Genomic DNA, 11602 nt, shown 5'->3' with positions numbered 1-11602 from the left:
TGATGTGCTACTTAATTTATCCAACGTGCAGGCTGTTCCTATGGCTCGTACTACCAGTCCAGACTCTCCCTCCAAATCAAAACACTGCAAATAACCAACAACAGCATTTCCTCTCATTTCAAGGACTTTCAAGCCAATCTTCCTTTGCAGCTCACCTACAACACAAAAAGTGAAAAGCTCATAGGTAATTGCAGTGAACTTCTCCTGTTTTCTATTGTGGGCTTTGTCCTCTATGATTTTGGAACTGCAGATCAAAGAAACAGGTAATAGTTCTGTTTTTATATAATTACATTAAGCACCTCTTCTTCTTATAACACAGAGTGATATTTCATTAGTTTTCACTCTTTTCCCCTAAATCTATTCTGATTGCAACTGCAGTTTGTTATTTTGTAATATATTTATTTACTTTAAATTCTCATTAACCGTTCTCTTTTTTGTTTATTCAGAGACAGAGAAAGGGATGGTCAAGATGTGTACTGGAACACACAAAAGATTATAGACACTCCTTCATACAGTTCAATCTAATGCAACATCTTTGAAACACCTGTGAAAATCTATTACTTTTGTATTCACAAACACTCAAAACCTATTTAACTTCATTTAACCTTATCCCTGCTTTTAGTTCTTTTAAAATTTATATTACTTTACTTGGTAACCTCATCTAAAAAATAATGTATGACATAAAGTAAGCAAAACATAATTCCAAATACACTACTACTGCAAACTAAGAACTGCACACAAAGACTGCAAACCCCAGTTACTGTAAGTTACAAAATTCCTCAGGATTCTTCAGACACAAATCAATGACTGCAATATGAAGCACTGCATTATATGGCATAAGAGTGTTACTATGAGGCCTCTTTGGTACTTTACACTGCCATGAATGAGAATAGTAATAAAACACAACAGAACACTTCCACACGGGCTCTTTTACTTATTTTTCACCTCTTATGCAAGAAAAGGGATTTACTAATGTTAATCCTTTAAAATGGCAACCAGAGGAATTAAATTTTTAATGAAATTTCTAATAATTCATGTCAGTTATGGCAATATTGTTCCACATACTCCCACAGTATCTACTGGTTCTCTTAGTGAAGATACTGAGTATCACCTCCATACTCTGTTTAGGTTGCCCCTTTTACTAAACATCTCATTTTTTTTCAAAACATACATTTGCAAAGCAAAATTTACTTTTTCTTCTAGTATCTGCCCTGAAACTGGTTGTATTTACAAGATATCTGATTACATTAAGTGCCTATTACAGAACTGAAGCCACTGCCTACTGTTCTGATGATTATTTTTTCAACATTTCATTGTATTCCTTACACCTCCAGCACTGGTTGTCTCCTCTCTTAGCGTACAAGTCCTCTAATCTCTAGTGCAGGACTCATTTGTTCTGCTCCACTGTCACAGAGATGGGGACCCTTGACTCACAGGCTGTACTCATGTTTCTAATACCACACAGACAGAAAGACAATCTGTGAAGGTAACTGATACTGTGGAGATATAAATTGGAACTCTAGTGACTAGTCTGTCCAAAAATTGTAAGCATATCCTGAAGAGCTGCAAGGCAATATGGAAGCATTCCTCAAAATGGGAGACAAATCATGACTTAGAAAAGATGATGAATAAGGTATGTATTAGTACACTATGTCTGAGATCATGCCAACAGATACTAATTCACATACTTCAATGTAGTGCAAAGAGGGCTTCAATGTAGTACAAAGAGGGCAGTTTATGCTATCTTTATTAGACTCGAAGTACCACTAATACTCTTCATATGGGTAAACAACATCTTCAAGGGAGTTCTATTTCTTTTTTAGCCTTGTTAAAAACAACCAATAAATTGCATAGCAGTATGGCATCCCCAAGAGGGGTGGGGTGGACTTTCTGTCACACTAGTCATTAGTTAGAACAACAGAACCTTCTGAAACATGAGATAATATGAACTGAAAAAATAAACGCTTAATACCAAAAATTATAACACAACCTTGTTTCCAAGCTAAGCCACTAATTTGAATGGTGACTTCTTTTACAAAGCAGCAATAACCATTGCAGCCTGCATGTTTAATACCTGACATTAGAGAAATGAGTCTTTGTCTAGCCTCATTTGATGCTCTTGGTGTACGTATTCGGTCTATCCATTGGTATTCCGGGTCTTCATTAACTACCAGTTCTTCCACAAATCCATGGATTATTACTGCTCTGTAACACTTCGGAATAGATGTAGCTGTTAAAGAAATATAAAAAAAATGCAAGGTGTGAGTCTAAGACAAATGAATTCAAAGACTAATAGAAAATTACATCTAGACACTGATGTGATTCCAGAATGTAATCCACGCTTTTTTTTTTCCTGTTAAGCTCCATTCCTATATCAAATAGATTGATCTGTTAAAATGTGGACATACCAGAGGCAATTTTGTTCCAGAGATGCTGTAAGGCCAGTAATTGCCCAGTGTACTGGTTGCAATGCTTGTAAAACATGTAACATTCTGAAACTTTTTGACTTTTTGCCTCTTTAACAGAACATTCACTGAAAGTAACGTAATGATCAGAAAGATGAGGGAAAGAGGAAGCTACCTACACTGCTTTGTGAAAAGAAAATATATGAAAAAAAAAAAAATTAAAAAAGAAGCAAACTAAACATGTTTTTTGTATTTGCTATTGCTGTCAACATAATCCACAGTGGGTTTATGCGATGAATTGGCAAGTGGAGGGAAACAGAGTCAGTAAAGAAAGAAGGAAAAAAAAAACTTTGGTTTTCCTTTTTTTTCCCTCTACTTACTGCAAAAAAACTTTACTCCACACGATGACTGCCTGAATCTGTTTAAATCATTGAAGAGATCTACTTTCACCACCACATTAATCTCCCCACGTATACCTATCAAAAAGAAAACATGAAATGGTGTTAAAAAACAATACAGAACTAGCCATTCTGTAATCTAATACAATCCTAACAGAACTGCCTGCTTCAACTGGCTGCTAATGTGTCAGTTCTAGCTTGGGCCAGAGGAGCAGGATGGCATCTCCTTGCCTTCAAGTGTGCCACAGAGATGCCCTCTCACAGGAAGCTGCTAGTTCTGCCCGGCCTTTGAGGCTGAAGCTAGACAAGCAACAATCATTAATGCCTGCTGCAACAAACAGGACTTTAGAAGGGTGGTACTGGGAAAAGAGAAGCCATCAGCCGCCTGCTATTGCAGTGGGCCCAGCTGCAGGGAGCAAGGGCTGCTTGCTGCTTTGAGCTGCTATCATCGGTGCTGGCAAGGCAAGAAATCAAGTAGTAAATTCCATGATATTGTCCTAGGACACACTCAGCACAAAAAGGCAGGATTACTTTGGATTATAGATACCGCAAAACTAGTCCCGCTCACATCAAGTTTTTTTGTGGTGTTTAGAGCATTTTACATTTTCTCCCTCAAATAATAGCAAGATTATGGTAAAGCTGAAATCAATACAATGAGAAAAGTTACAGCTCTTCTGAGAACCAGAAAGCAGGTAATGTAAAATATTTTCTGAACAAATATATAAAATAAGGTACTACAGATTAGGTAAAGCTTAATCTTTTGGCTACAACTAAATCTTATTAATAGGACTGGATTTCTTCAGAATGTAGCTGTTCCTTTTCGGATTTTTCTGCTCCTATTTTGAACTTACTCCTTTTCCTGCACCTACTATCTAAATCCTCTCACATCATGTTATTATGGATTCTGACACATTGAGGGCTAAACTTCTTGGTGAATCTGATCTCTAGTGACTTCAGAAGCCTTTAGGACAGAAATATCCAACTAAGAAAAATCATCAGATTCACAGACTGACAGACATTATTGCTGTAAAGTCACCTACAGTTATCTTCCCAAATGCCAATAGAAAGAAGCCTACATTTACTGTAGCAGGAAGTACATCAAACCAGCACATTTTCACACATAATCATACTAGGAAGCAAGAAAAAAAATTAAATAAATATAGATAAATGTCAATTTTCTTTTAAGAAAGCATTAATTAATGTTTGCCAAGCATTGAGATAATTAAAATCTACTGCTACAAGCATGAAATTTATTTTTGTTTTATCTAAGTAGAAGAAAGAACTGTGAAAAACCAACAGAACTAGAAAATACAGGGAAGTCTAATTCTCCAACATACAAGTTGCACACATTTTAAGTCAAGAGTTCAAAAGAAAGCATCCAATAAGAAAATGGGAGTAGAATTAAAAAAAAAAAAAATGCAATATTCTGTAAGACACTTTTTCGCTGTAACTGTTAAAAATGCAGCAAGAAAAAAAATTATCATTAGTTATGATGACCATCCAATAAATAATACTAATGCTTTTCCGCCAATTAAATACAATTAGGTTTTAAAATAGTTAAGTCATTTTAATTCCCACTGTATAATAAACTATGACAGTACTAATACCCACACAGATGCTCTGCAGTAAGGTATTCAAGAAGACAACTTGCTGTACATGGACCTTAATTTTCTGGGATTGATGCTCTGCCTCTTTAAAATCTAAGGCACAAGTATCATTAACTTCATTTTCTCATACCCTCAAGATACTCTGAAGAACTCTGTCTAGGACTGCTGGCAGGGAAATGGAGTTTCACCCTGCATTTTATGTTTGTCATATCCTGCCCCATCATCTCAAATGAAGCTTATCCAACACCCCAGGAAGGCACATCGTAAGTAACTTCAGCAAAAATACATTCATTTAGTAAACACAAAGTAATAAGTATGTTTTAGGGTTGTTTTTTTTTAACTGATTTTTCCAGTAACTATTTCCACCAACTATTTTAAATAGTATGAGAAGATGTTTTCCACTTGTCACAAATTTTATGAAAGGCATTCTGCCAAGCCTTAAGATTCTGGCACAGTAGTTGAGACTTTCTTATGTTGGAAACATTAGACATCTTTCATATATGATCATTATTGCTATTAAACATGAAAAGTCCCAGAAGTATTTTGTCACTGATTTTAGATGGCATTCTTAACTTACTGAAGAGCTGATAAAAGCACCAAAATTGGAGCTTTCCAGCTCCTGAGGCTAAAATTATTACACATTTCTGAGGACTGCTTACAGAAAGCAACAATGCAAAACAACAAAATTAGCAAACCTTACCATGGATGGTATCATAAATTGGAAACCATCCTGAAATAACTGTAGCTGCTTCACTATAGAGCAAGGGATCGATATCAATGTATACTTTGCCAATAGCATCATTAGCGCTGTAGGTATCATGATCAAGAACTGTGATCTGGAGAGGCTCATCTTGTAGCTCTTCATCGTCTACCTAGAAATAAATATTGACATGGAATTTGAATACTTAAAAAAAAAAAAAGCAGGGGAACACTGCTGGAAAAACAAGCACAGTAAGAGGTGAGTCAGTTATGTACAGAGACATGACACATAAATCTAATTTCTACTTCCTGGATCTAAACAACACATTATTTTTACTTTGACCTTCATCAAATGCTGAAAACCTGAAACAAGAGTTATCACTGGGAGAAGTACAGAAAAAAAAGATTACACTGATTGCATAGTTTAAAATTCCACATTATTTTAAGCCACAGTATTTACCCATCTCCATAATATATATATTTTTCATAATAAAATGTGAAAACTTAACGTAAAGAGTCTCAGAGGACTGTGACACCCTGAAGTTATGCTCTCCCATTTCAACACTGATCGGAGGCTTAGAAAGAATACAAGATACTTTATACAACTCACAGCAAAAATTACCTAATTTCAGACATGCACTTTCCTAAATGAATGCAATAATCCATCTTCAGACACACTGGCTATTTTTTTTTTTTTTGGAGATATAAAATTCTCCTACTTTTTGTGCTGAACACCACAAAGCAAGGACCAGTCCTGCTAAACCTAATAGGAAGACTGGTGTAAGCGTTTGCAGAATTTCAACACAGTGTTGCTAGAAGGTCAAACTACACACACACTCTTACGATCTCTTAAGCAGTTGGTGTTTTTCCACTCCTTGAAATGTGGAATTCTGATTCTTATTTTTTTTCCAATGTTATTGTTTGGCTCTTTCCTTTCCCAAATCCATTTTTCCATGCAGAAAGAGAGAATTTTAAGACTTCCGTTATTGTCAAAAAAAGCTCTTTCTGAACTAGAGAGTTAACTCTCCATACAGTTCAGCTAATTTCTTCTACCTCCTAAAAGAAAAAAAAGACCCAAGGAACTGAAAAAAATTAAGAAAAAAAAAAAAAAAAAGAACTAAGAGAACGGAGTGAACTTCAACATCGTAGTTCTGCTTTCTTAATAAACACGGACTGCAATTATGAGCTGTACTTCTACAAGGATTTCACATCAATAAGTTGCCTAAGCTTACTGATTCATACCTGCTCTAACATCACTCTACTCCACGTACACCTATTTGCCAACATGTTTATACTGAGATATTATCTTAGAACACTATAAACAAATCAGTACTACGCATCCAAATATTGTAGCAAGTAATTAATTCTACACACCATTACACAATTTATTTTTTTTAAGTGTAACAAAAAGGCAGTAACAAAAAATAAATATGTAAGCAGTAGTTCAGGGCACAATATCAAAGGACACCTACAGTACTACTGTATTCAGTCCATCAAAATGAACTAATCAGATCCTTGAAAGGAACAAGCAATTATGGGAGAACGCCAAGTGTCCTCATTATTACATAAGGAAACGCGAAAGAAAGCATCAGGCAACTGCTGTGCAAACACTTCATTTTTTAATTTTCTTACATAAATCCTGTTTCCTTTGTCGAGTACATCACTTCCTCTAGCCAAAGTAACAGTTCAAATAGCAGCTAACCTTACTCAACTCAAAATTACTCTTAAAAAATAAAAAAGAAAAAGAAAAAAGAAAAAAGAAAGGAAAACGAGCAAAGCCACACTGATACCTGAAGGCCTACTGGATAAAGCTTTTACCTCTGCCGTAACACTTGAGTTGCATCCCATGTGCCAAGTTTTTCTCTTTATAAAGAATCTTAAAAAAAAAAAGCCAATGAGATACCATTGGCAAATACAGTTTGACCATAAATAGATTTACCGAATGGCTTCATATGTATTTAAACAGAATTACTTTCACTACCCAAAACATTTTTCTGCCTAAAGTGGTATTATTTCATCAAAGGCATCCATGCAGACACAGGTAAACTCTCAGAAAATACTTACTTCAAATTTAAACCATTCAGAATTCCACTGAGGATTGAGTGACTTTGGATATACATCTGTCTTAAACGTTGTATTTCCAAATTTTACCTAAGAATACAAACAATCATTAAAAATAAACATTAACGAATAAATTTAGAAAGTGAGTTACTCATCAAATCTTTACTTGAAAATAATTTCAAATATGTATTTTAATAATATCAATACATTCTTTTCAAGGAGAGTTACTTTGTAAACCGATGTAATTCTATCAGTATGTAATGTTACATTATCACCAATATGCGGAACGGACCTCTCCCATCATTTATTTTTCCTCTCCATCACTTTAGTGTTAAAATATCACTTTGTATTACTCGTGGTCACTCAGTACACCATCTCAGCAATTTGATTATTCTATATAAACATTTATATTTTATGTTCTATTACCATTCTCTCTAGGATTCATTTATCATTTTACTGACAAGCTATAAATGAGATACAGAATTAAAATGGTAGAATTAGTGAACTTATTTCTTAAAACACACTGTATTGACCTGCTGTTTTACTATGCCAAACACACATCCCTGAATTCACAGCAGCAAGGACAAGCACCTTCACAGTTTCTAGTCCTCCCCTGTTACAGAAAATTCCAGAAGGCAAATCAGCAACAAGGACAGCGCGAACTATCTATCTATATATCCCTTCTGATCTTCTGTTAATGAAGATTAAATATTCTACATATTTCTATTGATCAAGGCTAATAAGCAGTTAAAGGTGTGCATCTCAGGAATCTCTACTTGGCCTCTGCAGGATTCTATTTCAGGACCATGTCACAAACAGAATTTCTGTGCTGGTCTATGCACCAAGAAGCCATGCTGCATAATCCAAGAGGCTTCACTTTACTGTAGCTTTCATTCCAAACCCCTACACACCCTTGGAGTTCTGTGAATGGTACCTCTCAAAATACTCAGTATTTCAGCTCCTACCACATATCTGATGGTACCTACAAGTACAGGAAATTACGGTTGTGAATTCTTTCTTAAGGAAGTCTTGTGCGCTGATTTTAAAAACATACTGCAAACAAAGGCAGCTACAGATTTTGAATATAATTTGGTTTTTGAAAGTCTAAATAGATCCTGGAAATTCAATTTAGGCTCAGATTTCAAATGCTATCTTGCATTTAAAACACTTCAACACTTTTTTAAGGATGTCTTAATTCTTAACACTATTACTGTTTTACACAGGTGCGCAACCTAATTCTAAAGAGGTTCTGTACTTGCTTATGTACAGCCTGTTAATTTGAACAACTTCAAGGACTGCAAAACTGACCTACAAGTTCCCACTGATCTCTGTATACATCACCACACCTCAAGCAACAGAACTCTGTACAATTCTATTCAGGATCTGGACTTGATTCAAGAACAGTAATGCTTTTGGAAAACATCCTATTTTGAAAGTAAGCTTTGAAATTAAAAGTCGGAGTGGAAAGCACAAGGCAGAGCACTGTTAGTATAAAAAAAAAATAACCTAGCTATCAAAATGTGGATTCAGACTAAGAGCATAAAGACAACAGCACACCTATCTGGATGGTGTATTCATCACACAAAGCACTACAATAGTGATAATTATACTGGTGTAGCAGAGCTACTTTATGCAGAAGCTGCCAACACACAACAGCACAGAGCTCCACCCAGCCTAATTTTACATGCTATCTTACGAGTAAATGAGCTCCCTGTGAGCCTCAGGCAGCACTAAGGATACTCAGCCAGTATTCCAGCCAGATCATTAAAGCTAGGAGAGGTAATCTCCTGCACTGCTGTCCATTGTACAAATTTAGCAGCACAGCTGCAGAAGAAGCTGTGCTAATTTGTTCCAGACCACACGTGCTGGCTAAATCCACATTATACATAACCTCAAACAAGTAACCACTTCGAAGCCTTTCATCATTTTCTTTTCTAGTTCTAGATTTATATTACAATATATAAGAAAGAAATTAAATGCTAGCAATCAATTAGCACTTCAATATGCTTTCCACTTGTCAGTTTTATTTAAATGAAAAGGTTTTGTAAAGGCTTTCAGCAACCTTATGCCAAAAAACAAAATGACACTTTTAAGCTCATTTTGACACGTTCTGCCCGCAGCTGTAACTGCTCCTCGTGTGAAAAGGGTACTTCCCACGCAGAACTTGTTTTCCAAGTACTGGCCCTAAAAGCAAGGCCTCATCTACGAATTTCCTCAGCCTTATTTGTGCCAAGACATTCTTGAAGCTGAGCGTTACTTAACACAGCTAACCAAACCAAATGCTGAAAATACTGCCCTTTTTTCTTTTGTTGAGCTAACATTTAGCCAGGTGTGTTTCTACATATGCCTTGCTACAAAGCTGCTCACACTGCAGGTAGGGATGGTAGAGAAAGAAGGTGCAGGGTTGGGAACAAGTGACCAACAGGAGAGGAGAGGGCTGCTTTTTCCCAAGGCAGCATAGAAGCGGCCAACTGACAGCAGGGCTGTACTTCCTACTCTGTTTCTTGTCTTCCTACACAAGAAGTGTTGTAGTCTGCCTACTAATCAAATTTAAAACCACAAGTGAATCTGTAAGACGAACTTACTGGTGAGATTTCAGTTTTTCAACATGTACAGTTCCTGAATGACATTTTTCCTATTAGAATCCCATTACTGTGCCAACCTTCAATGACTATTTATAGTACAGGCACACACTTGTGTAGGATTCCATTTCTGAACAACTCTTTTCCTGAAGTTATGACTTTTCAAACTGTGGAATGCTACTGAAATTGTTCTAGAGCTATTTGTGATGGATACAGAGCCGCTGAGCAAAAGGTCCTCATCAGCTCATTTTTCAATCCCCTCCTAAGAACTCTTTAAACTAGAAGAGAGAAGGATTTAGGTTGGATGTTAGGAAGAAATTCTTTACCCAGAGGGTGGTGAGGCACTCGCACTGCTGCCCACAGAAGCTATGGGTGCCCCATCTCTTTCACAGCCAGGTTGGATAGGGCTCTGGGCAGCCTAAGCTGGTGGGTGGCAGCCCTGCCCACAGCATAGGGTTGGAACTGGAGGGGCTTCAAGGCCCCTTCCACCCAACCTGTTCTGTAATTCTATGAAGAACCAGCATGGGTCTGTTAGCTATGACAGTAAAAAAATGTTTGCACTTGATAGTTTTGGTGTAATTCAAGCATATAAACTATATTAAGTATGTCCTCAATAAAAATTCCGTTTGAAAATGCTAGCTTTTCACACACTTTTAATTGAAAATATACATAAGAGCCTTAAAAGAGGACCTGTACAGTCACTCTCCACTTCCTATATTCGGAGATATAAGTGACCTAAAAACACTTCCGAAGACAGCTTCGTTCTGTTACAACGCATCTACTGAATCCCGGAACGGATTCCATTGGGCTGGCGTATAACGAGCCACTCATTAACAACCTTCAGCCCAAGGCTGAAAAGAGCAGGTGAAAGGACACTCGGGCTGCCCAGGGCTGTCAACTAACAATCACTCCCGAGCGTATCCCAGAAGCCGCTCTACAGACACCACAGCCGACACGGCTGTCCGCGCCGTTCCCGCGGGCGTTGCGGAACGCGGCCCAACGCCGCAGCACGGGGGCCGCGCTCGGAGCCCGCCCGCCCCGCCGAGGGCAGCGCTCCGCCGCACGCCGCGGGGCGGCACCGCCCAGCCAGCAGGGGGCGCCCCGCGGGGCGGCGGCCCGGGGCAGCGCGGCGGGGGCGCAGGTGCCTCTGCACCGCGGGGCCGGCGGCAGGTGCGGGCCCGAGACGGGGGCAGCCCACCCGCCCCTGGTCCCGGGTCCCGGCGTCCTTCCTCTCCCGCAAACCTCCACAAAGGCGTCGGTCAAGTCGCTAGCGCGATCCATCACCGGCAAATGGCGCCCCGCCACGATTTTGACCTTCAGTTTCCCCGGCATCTTCCTCCTCCGCCTCCCGCCGGCTGCAGGGAGAAAACAACCGCGCGCGTCCCATGGAACGGCACGGCCGAGCCGTGGGGGCGGGCGGAACGGCCGCGCATGCGTCACACCGAGCAACGGTCTCTCGCCGCCCGCCCATGCCCGGCGCCGACGCCCGCACCCGGCGCCGCAACGGCCGCGGGCACGCGCGCGGTGACGTGCCCAGCAGGAAGGGGACGGGCGCTACGCGCACGCGTACACAGCGAGGCGTGAGGGAGGAAAGGGGCGCGCGGCTGCCCCCCTTCGGGCCTTGGGGTGCTCCGCCGTCAAGATGGCGTCGTCGGCATGGAGGTCGCGCTGCAGTGCCGGCGCTGACTCCTCGATGGGTTCCGCGCTAGCGATGGACAGGCGGGGTGCGCGAGCGCCGAGTCATCGATGGCCGAGGTTGCCGCTGGCCTCGCCGGGGCCCGTGTCCAGCTAGGCTGCGGGGCGAGCGGCCTGGGCTTCCCGAAGAAGGATGTGCTGCGGGAGAGGCTGAT

General features: G+C 39.6%; 1 protein-coding gene across 1 annotated transcript in view; it reads right to left on the bottom strand.

Annotated features, from left to right (window-relative positions):
- The window catches only part of C2CD5 (C2 calcium dependent domain containing 5), a 63509-nt gene extending 52336 nt beyond the window's left edge, over positions 1–11173 (bottom strand). Inside the window, exons 1-6 of the mRNA XM_042889993.1 lie at positions 10995–11173; positions 7174–7260; positions 5111–5282; positions 2786–2881; positions 2075–2230; positions 7–155 (exon numbers count right to left, since the gene is read on the bottom strand). Coding sequence (XP_042745927.1) covers positions 7–155; positions 2075–2230; positions 2786–2881; positions 5111–5282; positions 7174–7260; positions 10995–11084 — 750 coding nt within the window. The 5' untranslated portion in view covers positions 11085–11173. The remainder of the gene's footprint in view (positions 1–6; positions 156–2074; positions 2231–2785; positions 2882–5110; positions 5283–7173; positions 7261–10994) is intronic.
- Positions 11174–11602: the final 429 nt, after the last annotated feature.

Source organism: Lagopus leucura, unplaced genomic scaffold (assembly GCF_019238085.1).
Source record: "Lagopus leucura isolate 7727_CA_CO unplaced genomic scaffold, USGS_WTPT01 Super-Scaffold_100159, whole genome shotgun sequence".
Lineage (NCBI taxonomy): Eukaryota > Metazoa > Chordata > Aves > Galliformes > Phasianidae > Lagopus > Lagopus leucura.
This window is presented reverse-complemented; position numbering and strand designations above follow the sequence as displayed.